This window comes from Curcuma longa, chromosome 1 (genome assembly GCF_044706935.1).
Source record: "Curcuma longa cultivar G26 ecotype Majalengka, Jawa Barat chromosome 1, ITB_CL_G26_1.1, whole genome shotgun sequence".
NCBI lineage: Eukaryota > Viridiplantae > Streptophyta > Magnoliopsida > Zingiberales > Zingiberaceae > Curcuma > Curcuma longa.
The window spans coordinates 7400581-7425007 of record NC_133861.1 but is presented as its reverse complement, the minus strand read 5'-3'; the positions used below and the strand labels follow the sequence as shown (position 1 = coordinate 7425007).

The 24427-nt window shown below is 37.4% G+C and overlaps 2 protein-coding genes across 3 annotated transcripts; both read right to left on the bottom strand.

The window, feature by feature from the left end:
• Nucleotides 1-826: 826 nt before the first annotated feature.
• On the bottom strand, nt 827-10117 carry LOC141812293 (molybdopterin biosynthesis protein CNX1). Of its 2 annotated transcripts, XM_074700347.1 has the most exons (14): nt 9923-10117; nt 9690-9816; nt 7771-7901; nt 6985-7086; nt 6819-6902; nt 6635-6686; nt 6459-6568; nt 5672-5862; nt 4616-4720; nt 4216-4533; nt 2163-2320; nt 1966-2072; nt 1743-1799; nt 827-1230 (listed from the first exon to the last, which is right to left on the bottom strand). In XM_074700347.1, the coding sequence occupies exons 1-14, from the start codon at nt 10073-10075 to the stop codon at nt 1021-1023; spliced, it is 1905 nt and encodes a 634-aa protein (XP_074556448.1). In that variant the 5' UTR covers nt 10076-10117; the 3' UTR covers nt 827-1020. The 2 variants fall into 2 exon arrangements, with proteins under 2 accessions (XP_074556448.1, XP_074556443.1); XM_074700342.1 differs by having other exon boundaries at nt 6459-6686.
• Nucleotides 10118-11800: 1683 nt separating this feature from the next.
• On the bottom strand, nt 11801-14842 carry LOC141841481 (putative glucan endo-1,3-beta-glucosidase A6). The gene is made up of 3 exons (XM_074729658.1): nt 14609-14842; nt 13213-14535; nt 11801-12055 (listed from the first exon to the last, which is right to left on the bottom strand). The coding sequence occupies exons 1-3, from the start codon at nt 14667-14669 to the stop codon at nt 12018-12020; spliced, it is 1422 nt and encodes a 473-aa protein (XP_074585759.1). The 5' UTR covers nt 14670-14842; the 3' UTR covers nt 11801-12017.
• Nucleotides 14843-24427: the final 9585 nt, after the last annotated feature.

Here is a 24427-nt window from a genome sequence, read left to right as displayed (position 1 = left end):
AATAATAAAAAAAAACCTTTTACTTTCAATAAATAAATAAATAATCAATAATTAAAAATACATGAGGCTCTCCTACAAATGTGGGAATCACGATTTGTAGTCCGCTAAAACTTTTGACTATTCTTCTTTGTTTTCTTATATATTCTCTAGTTGTTTTTCATCTTCAACGAGCCTCCAAAACGATACGATTACGATATCACAAAACTTCATAAAATAAATCGACCATGGCACGGTTTCAAGCCCTCGTTCTCGGCCTCGTCTTAGTCGCCATTGTTGTCTCTGCCTCCGCAGATCCTACTAATTCCTCAACCTCATCAAACGACACCGACTCTGTGCCTAGTGTCCTAACCCCGATTGCAAAATCACCTCTCCCCGCCGATGGCCCTACGAACGATGAAGTCACAGATAGTGATGCCGGAGGTGTTGGGGCTCCTCTTGGAACGACCGCGACTCAGCCTGAGAGTGATTCAAACTCCAAAAGCAGAGCTGATGCTTTGTTGAAAGGAGGAGCATCGACTGCCATGGCAATAGCCACATCCATTTCTATCATCGGCTACTTTGCAATCTAGACGAAGCCATGCTAGAGCTTATGTCGCGCGACGATGCTGAATTTGCAAATAGACACTCCAATTTTCTATTATAAGTTTATTCTCCTCATTCTCGACAATTTTTATGTATCATGAAGCAAAATCAAAATTTATGTTTTGAACTTTCTCCATTTTACCAGTGAAGAAACAATGAATCATCCACAAAGCACAAATTGTAGTGTTTTGCTCAGGTTGAATGTTCGCTCTCTGTTGAATGTTTGCTTGGGTTCGCAGGAATATGTTAAAAAGACATAATAGAATAGGATCTTTTGACGAGCGATATGAGCAAAGGCTTCGAGAAAGCTAGTGTAATTTCTGAATTATACGAAGCCAATGAGCAAACAAAAGAATCCATGGGTATTTGATCGAATATCTGGGCAAAAGAGAATCATTTGCAGATATAGATATTTGCTTGAAGATGCTTCAGCAAGTATCAGTGGGAGCAAGAACAGTCTGACCTGGCAGACGCAGCTTTGAAGCTGCGTTCCCATTGGTCGGTCGGAAGGCCTTCGGAATGCGGCACGTGTCGAGGGTGTTTCTCCCTTTTGTCCCCCTTAATTTGCTTCAGGGCATGTTTGAGTGCCGGAAGCAGGGCGTCCATGCACTCAGCAACTGCATTTGGGTTCCCAGGCATGTTGATGATCTGATGCAGCAAAGAGAAATATTAGTAGTCAAGACTGTATCGGACACACACTAACTGATGTGAACACAATCAATTTAGCATCTGAAACTTGTTTCGATTTCAAGCAAAGGGCCTCTAAACAGTTTGTGGCGATCATAAGTAACCTCGACACGGATCATTTCGACTTAGGATGGCTAATCGATGCTAAACAAAGCCTCTTAAGCTACTCAAATTTGATGGCCAATCAAGAAATTCTAAATTTGCATAAGAGTTAATTGCTAAATCTATCATGCATTTTACGACCGATGCCGTGTTGGCATGCCGAACGTCCCCTTCATCCACATCATCTGCCACATCATAATCCTAATCATCCCATTGCCAATGTTGATCCTAACTAATTGGGATAATCAGGGTCATGATGTGCTAAAAGACATGAATAACGGGGATGATTCGTCGACAAATGTACACATCATCAGCTTGAAAGTGTACTCGTCATCAGACAATAACTAAAATAGTGTTAGGGACATTCTTACCAATGTTGATCCTCTGATCCCAGCTGCAGCCCGTGAAAGCATTGCGAATGGCGTTACCTGTTTCGAGATCGATTAATAGATTGAAGACATGTATATCTTAACGCTATGAATATTGAGATAAGAATAAGAACAATATATGACAAAGCCACCATGTAGTGTATGCTAATATAAAAGGGTGCAAAAGAAAAGAATACGAAGCGATAGCAATAGCGTTTAGTGATACCTTAAGACTCTCTTGAAGCATCACAAATGAAAGACCAAGAGCCTCTTTCATGATTACAGCCTTTGTAGCTTCAGGTGTTACATCTGTAGGCGTAAAGCCAGTGCCGCCTACGACAACATGAACATAAAATCAAAACAACTACAACTAGTAACCATGCATAGTGTAGGCTGTCTAAAACTTGAAAAAGTAATCGTCACCTAGAGTCAAAATGAGATCAATGTTATCGATGTCGCTCCATCTGATGAGAACATCCTTGATTTTATCAACATCATCAGGAACAACTGCTGTTTCTACCACATGTGCTCCTCCTAGCTTTTCAGAAGAAGAGTTCACTACAGAAACAGCCCTGGGGCCACTGAAGCAACCAAAATTCCTCGTTAATCCGTGAAGCGGTCAGTCTAAAATGACTAGAAATGTATAGTTAAAAAATAATCGTGTGTTTATAAGGCCATACACATCATAAAACCAACAAGTAAAGCTACATTACTACAATTTGCATGTAACATGTCTTGTGTGTTTAATAAAATCTTCTAAATAAAAAAAGAGATAAATCCATTGACAACTACATCTTAACAATTGCATTTAGTATAAATTATATTTTAAATTATTGTAATTGGATTTAATATGGAGTGGATTCATCATGGAACAAAGTATTAGAATAGGTTTATTTTGTAATTGTATTATTTTACTAGGAGTGGTTGGAAACTCTGACTAAAGAGTAATCCAGACCAGCATTATCGGGATAGTCTAAATGTTATGCTTTACATATATTTACGCACATGTATCAGAAATAAACACATCTCCTCTACAAGAAGCTGCTGATCGTTGCAATAAATTTTCAAACATTAGAAAAAAGAGATAACAAGAAAGGAGATGAAAGATAAAAGTGCATAATTCATACGAGAATATGTAGAGAGAATGAACTAATTCCAGTATAGATTGCAGATAGGGTTCAGGATGAAACTTTAATCAAACATCAAATCGATTATGTCTTAAAGGTAATAAACAATACTTGAATCAATTTCTTTTCTAATTATTAAACCATAATAACAGTTATGAATACTAAATTTATAAGCAATTATTAGTTTATAGTAATATCTGCTTATTTTAACTACTTTATCTGTTGCTTGTAACATTTTACACGTTCCTAGAGCTCACTTTTCTTCAGCTTGCTTTTCCCCCCTATGTCATTCAGCTTGGGACGAGCAGCCAACACATGTGAAGAGAAAAGGAGTGAACCTCACAGTGTGACTTGGATCGACTAGAATATACAAATAAATGAATATTATATTCCTTTAGATATCTGGAGCATTCACATTGGTCAATTGACTTCTCTTGCCAAGGCCAGGATAGTTTTCTCCATATTCGATTTAGCATCAGATATGTGACCCCATTGAGTTGCTACTTCAAGGAGGTGTATCAAGATGCATGTTATTGCTGCAGACAAAGTCTACGACTCATGATGTTTATTTACAAATATATAGAACATTGCAGCTTTAACAAGCCATAGGTTCTTTTGATCAAACTAATCCAGATTCCAGGGAGATTGCACACAATATGCTGACATGCTCGATATGCTTGTGGAATCAGTAAGATCTCTAAAACAATGTCACACACTAGAAATTCTTCACCTTAAACCATATTTACACAAAGGAATGATGGCAAGGACACAACACAACTTGTGAAAGGAAACAGAGCTCAAACTCAAAATCAAATATTTGGTTCATCGGCAAGCTACAAGAATAGAATATTTTTAACATCTTAGTTTTCTAGAACATCTCCAGCATTTAAGAATGCATTATACACTTTCTAGTTCAATTCAACTCCATTATCTTACCGGGGATTTGATCAAGATATATAGGGATGTCAACTAACCAACAAGATACAGGTAAATACTGGCCAAAGTCAAATTAAGTACCGATAGAAGTTATATAAAGAAAATATGAACGTCCACAACCTGAATAAATGATCACTAAACTAAAATAAGGGATAGCACAAAATTTTCCTTCAAACCTAGATCATTGTTGAATCAAATTTGTTGTGGAATATGCAGACAGTAATTTCTTGTTCAAGAATTGTTGATGGAATTATAATGGAGACCAACTCACAGATTTGTTAACAGTGCAATGTGCTTTCTAATTATCAAGGTACCCTAGAGAGTCTTAAGCGTAAGCGTATAACAATGACCCTATACTTTCAATGTAAGAGTCAAACTAAATTTTAGCTTTGCAAGAGCATCACATATAATACCTCCGATCGGGACCAGCTCCTGAAGAAACAGTGTCACTCACAGTAAGAATTGCAACTCGGACCATTGATGCTTGAGATGTATTCCCAATTTGTATGGCAGAGTGTTGTGCAGTCTGTCCAAGCTTAATGGATGAGGAAGCCACTTGCTCTGTCAGCTTACTCGTTGAAATGTTGTTTACATCTGAAATGAGAATGGCTCGAACAGAAGTCCCAGCTTCTATTATCTGATCTGTTGCAGGTAACTCTAATAATGCATTTGCAGACTTCATAATCAGGAGGCGACTACTCATTTGTTTTCCAGTGCTCTCAGCAATGAAGCTGCAGATAAACATAAAAACAGAATAGACAAATCTGAAAAACTAAAATCTTCAAATAGAACTGAAAGATAAGCTATCCTTACCCAGGCCTACCAGATCCATCATCAACATCCCATCTAACAATGGCACAATGAAACTCAGGACGATAACGGTCTGGACTTATGGGGTGTGCAATTCGGGCATGCACTCTGCGAATATGGCCATTTATAAATATCAGCTATTGAGATAGGAGGCATCAAAAAAATGGGAAGAGAATCATCTCATGAACAATTCAGAAAACCTTCGCATGAAAAGGCAGTTTTCAGTCACAAGCAAAGCACAAATCATGAATGTTAGAATTAAAATAAAAGTAAATTCTTCCAAATGTTGAGTCAATGGCAAGAAAGAGAATTAGAAAACGTTACTACAAATAACGAGATTTCTCTAGTATTCTAGAAGAACAACAAAATGGTTAACTAGACGATAAATGGAGTTGAAGAGACATCGCCAAAAAGGAAATGCACTCCCTATAACAAGCTTAAATAAATCAAACATCAGAATAAGCAGAAACTCCTTCAGCGAGTCTGAATAAGTCAATAAGGTGTTGATTTGATTTGTATACCATTGAGAAAACTGAAACAAATTTTATGGTTTAACAATTTACCTAATATAAAAAAAGAGAAACAACAGAAACATTAGGTAGACTTAGAAAACAAAAAAAGTATTTTAAAAATCAATCTCTGTCTCAACCAACGATCTTAGCTAAAATACACACTGTGATATATATGTATGCTCTCAGAAATTAAATAGATATTTGCTCTTCAATCATTTTGGAAACCTACTGGTCATCATTTTTTTTTTACAAATAATGTAAGAAGTATAGTTGGGAGTTTTATTACCTAGAACAACTGATTAGCTAATGACACCTAGATTGTGAGAAAATTCACAAAAAATAAAAAATAAAAAATCTAGCACACTTGGAAACTATAATTTGACTTTCATAAATAGACAGGAGAAACATGACAGAACTAGCTAGACAAACGAACAAATAATAAATAATAATGATGACAAAGAACAACAACAATCACAATGATGATGATGATGTGTTGTTGCAGAAACATGAAAATTATTTATATGTGAGGAAATGGATTGACAATAACCTCTGGAGCTGGGGATTTGACCAACCAAAAAGTTTTCGTATTGCAGGCACTGCAAAAACATTGAAGCAAACAATACAACTCACAGGGTTTCCAGGAAAACCAAAAGCTAGAATAGGCTTTGAAAGTTTGTTTTGTTTTGAATCCGCAATGATACGTGCAAATGTCAATGGCTTTCCAGGCTTCATGGAAACCTGCATGAGTACTCAACCATGTAAAAATGAACCAGCTCAAGAAAAATCATATTAAAAATTTCTATACCAATATTTGACATTCTCGGTTACATACATCTACTTTGCAATTACTACTACTTACAAAAAAAACTAAAAAACAAAGAGAATGAAGTTGCTTGAGCCAGAGATATATATGAATGGAGATTTTAACGAGAAAGAAATTGTTGATTGGTCCAACCCTACCACATGAATTGATGAGAGAATATTTTTTTAACACAGTAGGATTTGATTTGAGACCTCTTGTTTGCATATCATATTAAATTTGATTGGCGAACTATTTATCCCAAAAAGTGGTTATTTACTTTTAACAGAAATATCTAGTTGTTGCTCACTGTATATGTATGATAACCACTCCAATTGCATAGCAGCATGCTCCAGAAAGTGTCAGAAGATTGTATCTTATTCATTCACAGTTTTGGGCATCATGATTCAACCAAAGTTCTATCTCAAGTTACCCGAATTGTATAAACTAACTGACATGATTAACATGAGCTGAATGCATCAAGAATTTAAACCACTGGAAGCAAAGTATAAACTGTGAAAGGATCATGCTATACCTTTTCAAAATGTATTTGCCCGATTTTAGATAAGCAGGGTTTAACTAAGTCTCTGTCTCCCATTGAAACACCACCAGAAGTGAAAAGTACATCAATTCCTGAGTCAATAGCTGCATCAAAAACCTCACTAAGACTATCTTCTTTATCACAGGCAATACCAAGGTCAACAACTTTACAATTCTGTTGAACAGCAGCCGCTATTAACATTGCACGGTTAGAATCTCTTATCTGAAAGATGAAATAGTCAATCATAAAGAATCCTCTAGCTCTATAGCATGCTTAAACATTCTTTTTTGTCAATCACTATAACCAAGTTTGCAAATGTATGGTAAACATCAATTAGACCAACTGAAAAATCACCTTGCCACGACTTAGACACTTAGTTGCTGGCTCAACTAGCTCATCTCCAGTAGAAAGAATTCCAATGGTTGGTCTAGGATAGACCTTTGGTTAGGCAAGCGCAAATAAAACTCTTTAAGTTCTTTGTATATATGATTTAAAATCTACATTAACAGAAAATCTATACCTTCACTAGTGTGACACCTATAGTGGCAAGCAAACCAATCTCTGGACTGCCTAATTTTTCACCAGCCATCAATACCCTAGCATCTTTCTCAATGTCACAACCCTGTCAAGTGCAGTCAAAAAACAAGAATTAGGATAGGTTATTGAACAAACTGCTAAAATAAGAATTTGTTCATCTCTTATCAGATAACTCATCATGTCTATCTTTGATCAAACAACCTGAATATGAGCCAACTAGTAGCTAAGAAGATAATTGCAAGATTTTCATATATTATTCACCATAATCCTTCAACTATTCCTGTGCTTCTACTAGTTGCTGCTTTTTTATATGATCTTATATAAATAATTTTCACCATAATCCTTCAACTATTCCTGTGCTTCTACTAGTTGCTGCTTTTTTATATGATCTTATATAAATAATCATTGTCCATTAACTTCATGATTTCTTAAAGTTGCCTTAAATATGTGTCCTACACTTGATAGCCTAAGCATCTTCATGGAAATTTGTTGCATTTTCTCCCATACGTATTTCATCAGTGATTTGACTTGATGTGATTGTAGACGGAAATAGCAGAGAGTAGGTAATACAATATGGTATAATACAGTTGATGAGTCTGAATTGAATTTCATCAAACTGGCTTAATACTAGAAACAAACATAAACACAAACAAACTGTTTCAAAGAAAGTTTAGTTAAATTTGACTGACCAGTATGTAAAACGACAGGGTTCATTTGGATGAGAACCAAATTTGTTAAAGTAGAAATCAAAAGAATAATAATCATGTACCACATTACGGATGTCATTCCCCTTAGATACTCTCACCAATATTCTGACTCTCTTTCCTCCATCCCCATTGTCAGTCACTTTTTCAGTATTCTCTACTTGGACAACTGCATCAGCACCATCAGGAATTGGGCCTGGAATTGAACCATACATTATTGCTAAAAGACAGAGCACAATATTCATTCAATGCATAAACCAGTTATCAGATGAATTTACAACAATATCTACAATGCATAAACTGCCTGAGATGCTTTATAAAACAATGGCTCTTACAACTCTAGAGGGGCCATCTATAAGGATTCATGACCAAAGGATGTGATACGGGGAGTAGTTCAAGCTTATGGTACAACTCAGATTTAAATAGTAGTCTTTTTTGCAACACAAAGGGTAGGATGTTCTCCTGTTAGGGACATTGAAGCCTCACAGAGCTTATTTCCAGTTTTCAAGGTTCTAAGAAGGTCTCTTCCTCCTCCTAAACTCCCTTGGCAAGCTGTATGGTGGAAAGAACTTCATTGCCTACCCAAATTATCTTAATGTGGGAATCAAGCATTAGAATTCACCATGTATATACCATCAGCATATGGATGCTAAGGGTACGATTTGGTCAAGGTGATCTATCCCAAGGACAATTTCATAGACATCGAGAAATACTACCTCAAGTGTAACCTTGTCATCATCACAGAAGAAATTCCAACAATTTTCAAAATTGCCAACATCGAAATCTCCTGAAGTTGACAATTTCAACCTCACAATAGCTTTCTCAACTTGAGTACCAATCTGTTTCCTTTATGCCTTGTCGCGAGCTTGCATCTTTCAGTGTTGAGAAGCTGCAAAGAGCCATCCAAAACTGTCCTTTCAGTTCATCTACAAGAGAGGCAACAACAAACATTATCTTGGGTCATTCCCTAGCTTTTAGGAGGCTATTGCAGGAGAAGAATTTAATCTTCCCAAGCCATGTGTTTTATGTTTTGCTTCTCATTGTGAAACTTTTTTCATATCACATTATTATTTTATTATAGTCACTTGTCCTTTCCTCACAGCCATTTGCCTTCTATTTTGGTTCAGATGAACCAACTTTATTGAACTCCAAGAGAGAGCAATGACTTAAATTGGTCTCACAGTCCTTGTTGCTATAGCTCCATGTTTGTTCATGGTTTGTATCCATTCATGAGGGCGAGTAGGGGCATTGCATTCAAAAACTGGGAAGCTCCAATAGCAACTCCAACAAATCCCACCCACACTCACACACTTCTTGCCTTTGGAATACTCAGTATAGAATTTCCCCCAAACTCATAGACCAACCCAACTCACTTGGGCATACTGTTGTTTTCCTTTCAAGCTGACTCACATCTTCATTTTCACCATAGCATGAACATATTATATTGGAAGACACATTAATGACATTAGAACCTTGGCCATCCCGTTGATGATTCCCGTGACTGAGAAGGTGATTGTAATTTCCTTGAGCTTTGGTATATCCAACTTAGTGAATTATAAAGGCAGCACCATGCCTTGAGTTCTAAAACCAACAGGCATAGTCTGAGAATTTCCACCAGTTCTAAAACCAACAGACTTAGGCCTAGTATTCCACCTTCCGCCTCCCCAAGAACTCGACCATAGTGACAAGGGCATCATCTCATTGCAGTGTGTTGACGACTTGGTCCAAGGCCATGTGTATGTCTCCTTGCAGCAAAAAACAAATTTTGCATAGAGAGGGAATTTTAGTGCACAAGTTAAAAGTTCTATGGTTTCACAAGATAAGGGTACCTCACTCAACTTACGCTAATCATAACGCTTTGGACCATCTATACTGGTATTCAACCAAAGGATCAAACACAGAAGCGAGCCATTACATTTCAAGGACGGCGCATGTTCACAGAATTGAATCAGAAGTGGGAAAAGACACGAGTCAAGAAAATGACCTCCAGTCGTCACGTACGCAACGGATCCAGGAGTGACCACCGTGTCCAACCCATCGTTTCCCGCTCTCGACTCCGTGATCACCGGATAGACACCAGGCCCATCCGAAGCCACCACAGCGTACCCATCCTGCAGCAAATAACCCGATAGGGAACGATTCCAACGCAGACCAATCAATCAGCAATATGAATAACCCGGCTCAACGAAAGATACGGGAAGGAAAGCAACCAGAAACCTTGATGGAGGCGCGATAGGGCGGCAAAGGGTCGGGAGCGCAGACGTCCTCCGCGAGGACAAGCCCGAGGGCCTCGTGAAGCGGCACGGAGACCGGTGGCAGGCGCTCTGCCGCGCCGAGCACGATACGTAGGGCTTCTTCGACGGAAAGCATGGCGGCGGCGACGATGATCGCCGCCTTGGGGATTCTCTCTGGAAGTGGCGGAGAGGAGAATTGAGTGAATCACTTATCGGCAGCACTGCTTTTATTACTATTTTTAAACATTAAAGTGAATATTAGAAAAATAAAATTGCATACGTTAGCCCTCGACAACAACCGGATTTAAAATATCACGACCTATTTATATTAAAATAAAATTTATTTTATTTTATTATTATTAATTTTAATAAAAATTATTTTCTTTTTTATTTTTGTTTTTAATTATACGATCTTTAAAATATTTAAAATATTTTTGTCTTTTTTTTTCTAGTTTCTTCTTGTGCTTGTAAAAAAATATTAAAAATTGTACTTCTATTATTTAGATTCTACTATTTTAATAAATAAATAGAAGGACATTCCCAACTCATTCGAAAATCAGACAAAAAGAGCATCTTCTATGCGACTCAAAGGTCCCCGGTAGGGTATAATATAGACAATAAATACATAATATTATTAGTGTAATGATTAAGAGTCAATTTTAAAAGATAATAATCTGAAATCAATCTTGATCAATGGCGGAGTCACCGAGCCGACCCAAGTTGAGCCGAGATGCCGAACCGACCCAAGTTGCCGAGCCGACCCAAGTGATTTATTCGAGCTGATATAAACTCTTCGACTATGTGACGATATACTCCCGACTAACATTTAAATTTTTTTTCCCATCCTTAAATCTATTTTTTTTCTTATCATCAGTCCGAACCCCTCGGACTATAGCCTGGGTAAGGACAAACTTGGCTCCGCCCTTAATCTTAATATACAATTAATACATGTGTACCTATATGAACCTTTCTTCGTATGTGTGGGACCAACTTTAAAAGGGTTGTTGAGATAACGAATTTATCTTTCTATGCGACTCAAAGGTAGGCTAAATTTGAGAATTCAAACGCATATTATCAATATAATTTTCTTAAAATAGAGTTATCGCTTCTTTCAACTGTGCTTAAAGACTTAGGCGAGAAATTAAATTTTAATTTTATCGATTTTTATTTCCATTCACATTTCTAATATCTATATGACCTTCTAAATTTTATTACATTTTACTGTAACACATAAATAAATTTTAATATATTACATATTATATTTTCAAAATACTAAATTACATATATATTTTCAAAATACTCATTTCTCTGAATCATCTAAAATCAAAATTAATATACTTCTAAAAAATTTATACTTTAAATCAAAATTCAATAATATAAATTGAAAACAAATTTTTTTATAAATTTATTATAATAATAATTATTATTAATCAACAGCATTGACATATTCCTAAGACTCCTTTATTTGAAAAATATTAAAATTCAATATTATTCTAATATTTAAATTCAATAGCATAAATGTCAAATTATATTATTAAATTTAGATCCGACATAAATACTTAATTATCAAAGAGTTTTCAAAATTATATTAATTTTAATTTAAAATGATTCAAAATTTTAAATATATGCTTTGGATAATATCAAAATTTTTGATAAATAAATTTTATTTATTTGACCTTTTATTCTTCTTCCAAATCTAACATCGTAGTTGAAATATACGACCGTTGAAAAAATAACCAGCCGCCGAAGTGGAAGAAGCTGCAAAATAAACCAGAATCTTTCTACATCTAAAACATAAAAAAATAAAATAAAATCAAACTGTTAAAACAAACAATCAAAGATTTAATCAACTCTAAATTTGTTCTTTTTTGATTCCAGATGAGACAATAACAAAGCATAACTAAAGAACCATAGAAAGAACACCACTCGAGGCATGATCAAGTATCAGAACATTTAAAATGCAGACTAAATCAGAAGGAAAAAAAATTAGGAAAAAAAAACCCTGGAAGAAATGGGAGAGTCAGTCTCCAGGCAAAATGCTTAGATGCTGATGATGATAATCATTCAATTTCCTCTCCTTAATTACTGGAGCTTGGATACTTGCAAGATCCATAACCTGCGGACATGATCAGTGTTCTTCAGTAGTTTATTCTGTCATAATCAGGCTCCAATCATTCATAAAAACTCAAACAATATGACACACAGAAATATTCAATGTGTGTCAGCATCAACTTTGCTGATCTTCCATGCTATTTGGCACACAATTAATAAACTAATTTAGAGATTTTTCAAAGATTTGGGATGAATATACAAATGATTAAGTTGATCCATCTCTTAATCTTGTAACATGCTCAACAGAAGAAAATGCTTTCCTTTCCAAAGCATACACTCAAGCAACCATGAAGGAATGAAATAAAGGAGGAAGGGAGAATGAAGATAAAATGGATGCTCTATCCTATTTACTTTAACTAAACGTGATCAAAAAGTCTCAAACTAGATTCATTAACGAGATTGCTTTGTGTTTTCTCTTGACTTCATCTCCTCTAGTTCTTTTGTTGTTTCCCTTGCTTTCCTTCCTTCCAAGTATACAAAGTCAACACGATCATCTTCAATATGGATGCAAGGAAATGGAGGAAAATTTGTATGGGTTTCACTCCTATTCCTTCGTTTCACTTATTCCATTCTTTCTTTCCTTCCAAATAAATAGATTGCGCGATATGTTTCCTTCACTTCCCCTCTCATCTTTGATTTGGATGCAACAAAATGGGAGAAATTTTCACATGGACTTCTTCTAGTTCTTTCATTTCTCTTATTCCTTTCTTTTTTTCCTTCCAAGCGAGCAAAGCTCCTAATACTTCTCCTTCACTTCCCCTCTTATCTAGAGTTTTCGAAATCAAATAAAATGAACTCAAGCGGAGAGAATCAATGACCAATCCAATATAATTGGAATTATGACCAAAAGAACTAATTCTTTTCATCCAATCTTTCCACCCAAGTAAACAATGAATCACTTCAAGAACTTCATCTTCTCTTCATCCCCAAAATTATTTCATTCTAAGTGACTTCAACCATCATTGTTTCATTTCATTCAATCTATAACGAAAAGAATGGTATTTAGTTCAGTGTGGCTATTTGGTCGAACAGGTCATGAGCAGTAGTTATGGTATCTAGTTCAGTGTGGCATTTGGTCGAACAGGTCATGAGCAGAGTAGTTCAGGTATTTACAGTGTGGCATGCGGTCGCAGTAAAGGAGAGGGGGATGAGGGAGCTTACTCGGGTCCTTCTTGGTCTGCACGGCGAGCCCGTCGAAGAAGCACGTGCCGCCGACCCGCCGGAACTGCTGCCAGTAGGCGTTGAAGGCGTAGTTGGCGTGCGCCGCCAGCGTGTTCGGGTAGTAGCACGCGCCGCCAGGGCGGATTGCGTCGCAGGTGCCGTTCCCCTGCCCGCACGCGTACGCCACCGCTTCCCCCACAGCCGTCGCGTTCGCCGCCCGCCGCCTCCCGCCGTCGAGCACGCACCAGAGCTTCCCCCTGTAGGGCTCGTTGTTCTCCGCCGGCGGCAGTGGCGGGTACGATTCCACCGGCCGCCGCCCGCTGAGATCCACCGGGTAAATCCTCGTCCCGTTAGGGTAGAGAAGTCCCCAGTGGCGCTCAGTTCCCGGCCCTGGCTTCTGGTTCTCGTTGTAAAGGGAGAAGATGAACACTGGCATCGCTTCGCCCGGCCGCGCCGGCGTCCCCAGCGCCGGCCGCGCGGCCAGCCTCCGTGCGAGGTTGCGGTTGTAGATCGCCGCGTTGTGGATGTTGGCCCCGATCTGGTCCATGTCGCCGCCGTTCGGCCAGCCCGTCTCCGCGATGGCGATGCGGACGTCGCGGAACCCTAGCCGGCTCATCGCTGCCGCCACGGCGTCGAGCATTTGGTCGAGCAGGTTGGTGTAGGTCAACTTGCTCCCCGGGTCGAAGTAATTTAAGCTGCAATTGGCGGCGAAGAGGGCGTAATCGAGGTGGATGGCGGTAGGATTATCCGACCAGGCGAAGTAAGGGTAGGCGTCGACGAAGTAGAAGGAGCGCGTCTTGTGGAGGAACTGTAACATAGGGCGCATCACGGAATCGGCAATGTCGGCGCGGAACTCGCCGGCGGAGGGCGGGTAGGAGACCGCGAGGGCGTCCATGGCGAGAGTGGTGCCGACCTTGACGTCGCGGAGGGATCGCGCGACGAGGGCACGGCGGACGTTGACGATGGCGGGGACGAGGAAGGGCCAGGTGGAGTTGGCTATGTCCCGGTAGGAGAGGATCTCGTTGCCGACGAGGAGGTAGCGGATGCGGACGGCGCCAGCGAAGGGGGCGACGTAGGTGGCTACCCAGGCGTCGGCCATGGAGGCGTTGGTGCCGATGGACGGGATGAGATTGTTGGGCACCATGATGGACACGCGGAGTCGGGTGCCGGCGAGAGCGCGGAGGATGGCCGGGTTGGCGTCGTAGATCTTGACGGCGCCGGCGCCGATGGACCGGATCAGCTCCACGGAGCGGGCATGGGAAGGGAGGTCGTCGCCGAGGGTGCCATAGTTGACGCCCAGCCTCGCAAAGCTCCCACCTTTCGCTGCCACAACCAACAACAAAAAAAACCATAAAAACTCCACCTTTGAAATCGGGAAGCAACAACATTTCTGTACCTGTGGAGCAGAGGACGCAGAGGAAGAAGACGAAGAGGAAGAAGGGGCGAAGCCACGGCATGGCGAGACGCAGGTACACTGGTTCCTTCCTTCCTCCTGCTTTAGTTCTGCAACTTCGTTTCGGTTTGCGAAGGCCTTTAGAGGAACGTTAGAAAAGCAAAGATTGGAGCTTTTTAGGGTTTTCAGGAAATTACGTTGCAGGAAGAGGATGAAAAAGCATTCACGGTGAGTTGAGCTACAGATCAACCGCAGAGATCGAGGGAGAGAGGGACGCTTTTCAAATGCGAGCTGCAGCTGCGACTTTGCTTTGGGGAGTGTGAACAAAGAAAGGCGATAGAGAGAAGCAGCGAATAAAGAAGGAAGAGAGAGAGAGAGAGACAGAGAGAGGCGGGCGCTACGGTGTTCGATATCCCGACGCCGTGGGGGACGGCGGACGCCATCGACGCCGCCACGTGGAACGACTGGAGAGGAGGGCCGTTGGATGTGAAAATAAAATTCGGTAATTTGGCAAAAGACTATCGGTCAACAATATTAAAAATGATTAAATAGTATATTTAATTTAGGGGAAAATTTCAAAGGAAAAGGACGTCCTCACTTAATTTTAAGACAGCATACGATTTTATTTTATGATATAAATATTTTTTGATATATCAGAATAAAATTATATTATAATAATTACAATACAAGTATAAATAATTATTATAATTATAGTAATTATAACTTTTTAATTGTTCGTTATGAGTTGATATATCATAAAATAAAGAGTGGTGCAGATGAAGGTAACACATAGGATGTAAGATAGCAGAAATTTTAGGATCTGAATTAACCAATTAAAGGTTGAGTTTGGATTGAGCCAAATTAAGTGGGTTGAAGTCCCACAATTAACCGAGCCATTAGGTTAATGAGCTCGGAGCTAGACTTAGGTTAGACCCATTAGGTTATTGAACATAAGATACGAAAAATTAGAACTTGTCTTGTGGAGACGAATTGAACCAAATGAGTCGGTTTGAGCCCAAATCGAACCAACTTGGTTTGGTTCGTGATAGAAGAAGCTTTGTCCAAACGGATGCGATGAGAAGATTCATCTTATGAAGATAAATCCAACAAAATTAGTTTGAGTCAAATCGGAGGTCGTTTGGTTAGTAAACCAAGTGAACCAAGATTGAACCCGGTTTGCTACAGTAACTGGTTCAATCGCTATAGTAAACCCTAGTTTCTAAGCCGGTTTAACCTAGTTTAATTGCGCCGATTAAGCCATGATTCCTCGTTATAACTAGAATCACGTTCCCTATTTTATTAACCTACCGCGCTGCACCTCCTCTTTCCCCGGATCATTTTTTTCCACAGCCCGAGCTGCCGACGAGCGGAGAAGATGCCGGGCCGCCGCTCGGCGCCACAACCTCCCTCCGTCTAGACGCCGCCGCTCGCCGTCGCACGACCCGACGCCGTCGGCCGCTGCGCGTGGAGAAGGAAGAGGCCACCACCTCCGAGTCACTGAGGAGCTTCCCTGCCTTCAGCACCGACACCCTCCCCTTCGCCGTTGCATCCAACGAAGATGGCGACCGATACAGCCTCCTCAAGACCCTCCGCGCGATGCCTCTCCCCTGCCTCTTCCTCCTCCAATCTCTTCCTCTTCTCTCCGGCAAGGAATCCGTAGCAGAGGTAGAGACCTAATCTGAGTTGGGAGGGGTTTTGTTAGGAGGAAGGGAGAAATTGATTTCTTGGTGTTTGATTTTGAGGTCCGACGCCTGTGTAATCGAAACTATTTGGGTTCTTCTCAAATCGATGGATTTCGATCTCTGGATCTCTCGTTGGGTAGCGACAAAGAGGCATTACTCGACCCAGCTTCAACAGAATGTTCAAACTGATATTCAAGATGCAGAGATGTCGAAGGTTATGCAGATTTGCCAACCCTAGCAATCAGACACTTTCTCTTTTGGGGAGGGACCTTCGTGAGGCTCATTTACAGATGTTTTTGGGGAAATGTTGGTCGTAGAACAAACAACAATAAGGAGTCCAACATAGCTTCGGATTCATTTTGTTCAGCACTTTTTATGAAACTTTCTAACATCTGAGGAAGAAGAATCATCGAAGCTATCCACTGATGACAATGCATATCTGAAAAAGGGAATCAGATCTACCCTCTTTGATACTTGGGACATTAAACCGGACTTCTGGATGGTGGTTTTCTTTGCGGATATGGACTACTTTCGAAAGGCGGGTATCTCGACTCATCTCTTTAGATATGTCGTTTGATATGTATAGTATCGCTATAGCTAGTAATAATTGTATGCTTTTATATATGCCCTGGTATATTAATACTTGTTTCATGTGTATATCAGGTGGTATATCTTTTTACCTGCTACTTGTTTACTTGCCTTATGATAGATATGTAGTAATTTCTTTGTTTTGATATATTGTTCCTTACTGAGCATAGACTGGTAGTTATTATACACATTAGTGTCATGCACCATCTCTTCATGATTGCATATTAGCGACCATCGGCTCTTTTATAGTCTGAGTCCGTCGCTACAGGATTGCATACTAGCGATCATCGGCTCCTTTATAGTCTGAGCCCGTCGCTTCAGGATTTCATACTAGCGATCACCGGCTCCTTTATAGTCTGAGCCCGTCGCTACAGGATTGTATACTAGTGATCATCGACTCCTTTGTAGTCTGAGCCCGTCGTTAGTTACATGATCTGTATACACTGCCACTCATGGGTTAGTGGTACATCAGGAGGCCTGATGCATTGGTTGGGCGACCTCGCACTCTGTTGCAGGGGTCGTGCCGTGAGGTTAGGATATATATATATATGATTCTGGTATGTACAACATTTTCAATAGTTCAGTTGTGCATTTCTTACTATATAGGTATGGTTATTACTGCTAGTTAGCTTATTGTACATATCTGTTAGATATCCGCTAAGTTCCTTGAACTCACTCCGTTGATTTCCTTCTTTTCAGGTTGACGTCGGTCTGGAGAGCCGCTCTGCTAGTCCCCTGTCAAGATGACCTCGACCATTTTATTTTGCTATATTTTCCGCATGATGTTTCCGAACTTGTTCTTTATTGTGTGGATTTTTCGCATACGTGTTTTAGTTATGGTGTATGTTATATTGATTAGTTGTAGACCTTATTCTCATAATTTAGTAAGTGTTATCTTTGATATGTGCATGTGTAGGAGGTGTAAGTGGCCGTGTGGGTTACCTTTACTTGTGTTACTTGTATATCTCCATACTTATAGTATGGATAGGCCGTGTGTGCTTTATATTCATGTTTGTATTCAGGGAATTGTCATAGGTACTGGGGAGATGCTGTCGAAATTTTTCGGACAGTCGTCTCCCGGGGCGTGACATTGGATGACCCAATTGACTCTGAGCTCCACACACAATTTTATATCAAACTAGCTAACGTTCGATTTCATATCCGACTGACTCCATGTTTGACTAGCTCCATGACTAACTTTATGTCTGACTGTCTCCACATCCGACTTCATGTTTGACTGACTCCATGTCTGATTGGCTCTACGTCTAACTCCAAGCCCGACTGACTCAATGCCCAACTGACTCTATATCTGATGGGCTCCATTCTTGAATCCCTGCCCTACTAGCTTTGTGCCTGATCGACTTCTTGATAGATCTGTTAAATGAGTTAACCCATAATGGAGCGGACCAACCCATAAAAAACTTAGCATCCGACGAGGCGGGGCGGGTCGACCCACTATCTCAACGGATAGTAAAATCTTCAACCCAACCCAATTCAAGGTGGGTTACGGATTAAACGAGTCAGTCTATGGACCTAAAAAAATAAAAAAAATTATTTACTCGAAATTCCTATTTTTTGTAATTTAATTTTATGACTTACAATTGTAGACTTGTAGAATTCACAAGTTCATGCACATGAAGAAGAATACAAATATATATAACTAAATATATTTAACCAAGACTTTCTAAAGACTCCAAGACTTCACCAAAACTCATTTAACCAACAATGCACATTTAATAAAAAGAATAATATAAAATTTTACCAAGACTTCACCACAACAAAGAGGGTGTATGTTTCTAATGAAACTCAGATTTCACACCACACACATTATGTATCATTTATATAACCAAATAGTTTAATAAAGTTTATGAAACTAAATAAATAATATAATATTTTTTAAATTTTATCAATCAGGACATCATTCATATCAATTTTTTTTAATTTTCCTATATCTCCTTTCTCTTCATCAATATCCTCTTCTAGAGTGTTTGATCCCTGCTTGGACAATATTATTTTGATACTTGCATTACATTGTCTTCATTACCTTTATCTACATATAAAAAACACAAAATGGAGATAGTTAAAAATAAAATCACAATAAACTAATATATCAACTAAGTCAAGTAAATAAAATTACCAATAGTATAATTATGTAACCAATTACGAGTGCAAATAAGAGTTTGCACTTTTTCATGAAAGGGTGCAACTTCTATATTTGGTAAGCACACGAGCATCAATGGAAAAAGTTGATTCTAATGCAACAGTACCAATGCTTTTGATTCTTTCAATGCTCCAAAATATCCAAATCTTGATAATATGCGAATTCAAGTTTTGACTCCTCCAAATAGAGATCCAATTGAGATTTTCCATCACTTTTAATTATTTGGCTCTCATATGCCATCATTTTCTATATTAATTGGAATAGTAATAATAAGAAAATATAAATTTGAAGTCAGTTTCTCATTATAAATGTAGTAAGTTAGTTTCTCAACTCTCCATGTAAAGAATATTGGGATACTATGACTCGCATTATCCGATATATCAGAGGCACTCCATGGTCTTTTGTACGAAGACAATGGACATACTTGAGTCGTAGGGTATTCTGATGCAAATTGGGTAGGATCTCCCATTGATAGGAGATTTACTTTTGGGGTTTTGTATATTTATTGAAGATAACATTGTTTCTTGAAAAAGTAAAAAAGTAAAATATTGTGACAAGATCCAGTGCGGAGGCAAAGTATATGACCATAACCAGTCAAAAGCTTATATGACTCAAACAGTTGCTTCAGGAGCTAAGGTTTGGAGAGATTACACAAATATCACTTATATGTGACAATCAGGCCGTCATGCATATCTCCTCGAATCCAATTTTTCATGAGAGGATAAAGCATATTGAAGTCGACTGTCACTTTGTCAAAGAGAAAGTCATATCTGGAGAAATATCTATTAGTTTTGTTAACTCACATATCAACTAGCAGATATATTCACTAAGTCACTGAGAGGTCCTCGAATTGACTACATATGTAACAAGCTGGGTTCATATGATTTATATTCTCCAGCTTGAGGGGGAGTGTTAGAATATTGTAAATATGGCTAGGGGTGATTTAGTATCTGTTAGAATATTATAAATATAGCTAGGGGTGATTTGATATCCTAATTTATATTTTACCTAAAATATAAATTAGTCGTTAGAATAAAATCTTGATTTACTTCCTAGAATAGAATCTTAATTATTTCTTAGAATAAGCTCTAACTTTACATATAAATAGGGCTTACCTCTTGTAATATTCAATGAAGAATTCTTTTGTGAAATAACATTCAACTGATTGATGAGCCAAGATTTTGACAGATCTATACTGAGAACGGTCCGAATAGTAGCTGGTGATCACCACGGGGCTAAATATTTTATCATAATCCGCACTAACTTATTGAGATCTGTCATCACCAACAAGACGAGTTTTGTGCCTCTCAAAAGAACCATCAGATTTCTTTTTATGATGAAAAATTCACATTGAACGAATAACATTAACATGAGAAGGATGAGGCACCAAGTCAAACAAATGTAACCCTCACTAGTGCATGTCGTCCACAAATCTGAAGTTAAACAAATTCTATTCTGTATAGTAGCCAAAACATACTTGAGTTTCTCTTTCTCCCTCAAGTAGATTCAGCTAATATCAGAAACAAGAGTATTTCTAGAAATACAAGCAATATCAGGATTTATGTACTTCATCCAAACTCTAATACCTTCGTACTCAATAAATGAAAACGATAAATCATGTCTTATGATTGCACAAACCAATAACTCACGTGAAATTTTTTGGTTTAGCTTTCTCCCCCCACCTATGTCATGAGAGTTTACGTTATATCTATATTTGCCTACTTCCAAATGTAAGTGTCAAATGTTGATAAAAGTTACCACTTGTGACACCAAATGATAAAAGCATAGGTAAAATTCAAATTTTGAATTTGTTTGATACCAACTATTTGATAAGAATCAAAATGCTCAAGTTGGAATTATCCTACCTACTATTTTTCATCAAACTTGATACCAAATGGTAAAAATTAATCATAAATGATACCAAATTCAAAACTTTGAATTTTGATATCAAATATAATTTCCACTCAAGATGGATTAGCTATCCCCCTTGTTCTATGCTTCTCCCTAAGAAAGTTTTCTCCACCTTAAGGAAGTATCTATGATAAAGGAAATATCTCTCCCTCATAAAGTGATTTCCCATTAACTAATCAAGTTCTCCTTCTCATATAAATATTACACTGACAATATTCATCCCCCTTTATATTCCATAATTCATGAATAATAAATTCAATCTAAAATTAGTTTTAGATTGAGTTTAATAGATTGAAATGATCATTTAGTTGAGTACTCATAGGATTAGTTAGTTGTCTCAGGAGGCTTAGTTTTATATTCTTCAGTAGTATACATAACAAAAAATTATAAAAATTTATGTTAATATTTATCAAGAAAAATAGTTTTTTATAAAAAATATAACTTATTTTTAAAGATTAGTATAAAGTTGGATCACATCGAAAACCTTATTTTCAATCCAACTTTTATATCAATATAGTTTTGAAAACTTCTATGCACATATAGATATAACAAAAAATTTTAAAAATATTTTTAATAAACCTTTTAAATAAATATTCAATCATAATTATTGAGCTATATGTAAATGACTTGTAGGGGTGTAAACGAGCCAAGTTGCTCGTGAGTTATTCGAGTCTCGGTTCGAAAAAAAGTTCGTTTGAGTTCGTTCGTTTACGTTAACGAACCGAGCTCAAGTCTGATTTCGAGTTCGAAAATATTATCGAATCGAGCTCGAGCTTAACAGTATTTGGTTCGTGAGCTTGTGAATATGTTCATTTAAAGGTTCATGAACATGTTCGTTAAGAGACTCGCGAACATGTATATATCTATATATATACTACATGAATTATAAATATTATATATTAATGAGTCAAGCTCGAACTAAGCTCGTTTAACTTTTAAACAAGTTATTTTTGAACTGAACTCAAATTAAACTCGTTTAACTTTAAAATGAGCTATTTTTGAACCAAATTCGAGCCGTTTGTGAACTATTTAATTCATTACGAGCCGAACTTGAGCTTAAGAATTAAAGCTCGAATCGAACTCGAGCTCAGAAAAATGAACTGAGCTCGAGCTCGAGCCTCTTACTGTTTAACTTAGTTTGGTTCGATTACACCCCTAATGACTTGTACATAAGCCTTCCTATAATTGATCATTATATGAAATCTATAATTTGATGATATTTGGTCCAACTAGATATATCATAATAAGCCTCTTGAAGTTCAAAGATCACCATCCTTACATCTTACTTATTTTATATATCTTGATATATAAGACATTTAAATTTATGGTTGTAATGAGATAAGCTTGGGGGTTTATGTAATCATGCAAGTCTAAACTAGGATATCCATTATTATCATCATTGTTAATCTCAAGTGCATGACATAATCAACTAAATAAGACTTATAAATAAGTATGATACATTCAAATAGCAAAGTAGTCATACATGAATAAGCTTAAATAATATGTCATAAAATAAAATATAAATTAAATTAAATTAAATTAGCACATTCATATCATGTTCAAAACCTACAAATGTATCAATTTCTAATTATACAACATTTCATCATGAATCATAAGAATTTAACACATGTGATTTTATTAATGTGTCAACATATAAGATATGAATTAATTCAACTTGTCATGCTTACAAACTTCAAAAATACATAACAAGTTTTAATTCTAGAAGTCATTATCATGCATTTTAGACATAACATTTTAGCAAGTTAATCATTTTAATGCATGAACCATAGATTCTTCTGGTGTAAAGATATGATATTAGTATTAGATTTGATCCAACTTGATTAACTAACAATTCTTTTAACACCCAACTCCTATGTATTTTAACTAAACGTAAAATATGTAACATCCGTTATCTAGAAATTTCATTAAATCTAAGATTATCCTAAGGTGTCAATTTAATTTGCTAAGATTAAGTTAAATACTCTTCCCAATTAGTTTACGCATCCTAAAATCTATTAATCCCACTTGGGTTTTTTTAGTATTATCTAAGGATAAGCTTCCTTTCCTTGTATCTTCCTAAGGATTCTGCAAGTCCTTTGTGGGATCTTAGATTTGGTGGTCTCAACTTCCCTTGATACCTTCTTATCAATTCTAGTCCTGAAGGGTTCTTGTGATATTGATTTTGTGTCATAATTAAACCGAACCCTATTATAGTATGACATATTAATCTTAGATTTTGGTTTATAGCCCAAACAATTCTTGTCATAGGTATACGCTTGCCTTCTAATTCCTAAATTCAAATTCTTAGACTCAATAGTAAATTTATTTAGGGTTTTTTTGAATAATCAAGTCTTGATTTCAAAACTTGACTTTCCATCTTTAGATTCCTAATTCTACTTTTTCTCATGTCAATCATGCATTTGTGTACAATTATCTATAAAATATCATTTGATTTCCTAGTATCATGATAAAACCTAGAACACTTTTTTTTTGGTAATTCAAGTATCTAATTCTTTTGATTTGATTAATTCTGAAGGTGACTGGCTCAATCCTACAAAAGTTTTTAACTGACCATATCAAAGTAAATCGGAAAGTACATATGAGTTATGACGGATAGTCCAATATTATAAAATTTTTAAACTTCATAAATGTAATGTGCTTCTTAGCATCATAATAAGGTGCATCTTTAAATTTAATATTGGAGCCTATAACTTTCTCTCTTTTTTTGGTCTCTTTGAATTCTCTTGTAGACATTTGGTATGATAGTGATCTCTCTTGTTTTACACAATGTGATCCTTGGCTTTTGAATTCGCTCTTTTAGTGGACTAACCTCCCCAAAAATACTTGAGTTGATTGATCCTCTCTCCAATCAACTAATTTGTTATAGCTGTCAGACCATATGATGACTTTTGCCAACACTTATCAAAATAACGATCTTCATCCATCTTTCCTCCTATGTCATCAGTTGAATGATACTGTTCTTAGTTGATTGTCCAATCGACTGAACCATGAACAAAAATATTTTATTTGCTAGTAAATCAACCTGAATTGATTGCCTAATTGTCGCATCCACCAATCAATTGAATTCAACCTTCAATTGACTAGTGTATCATCGATTATGCTGGCCAACTCTAAGGTCTAGTCCTCACTTAAGGTCTACCCAAAATCCAAAGTATAAGTGACACATAGAGTCTTGTCTCACTTAGACTTTTTTTGTCAAAAGGTCACACCTTCCTTGTTAAAAGGCCTTGTTTCTAGGATTTCCTTGTTTTGTCAAGAGGACTTACCTATGAGACTTCACCATCTATTTGATATCAATCAACCTTGACAGACCAAAACTCCCACTTAGTAAACATCCAATTTTGACCTATTGAGACTTTCAATTGTCAATCATTTAGTCAATTTTGACATGTAAGAATTTATACTTCCAAATATTTTATTAGCCTTGATCTATCGGAACTTCTACTTGTGTACTATTAG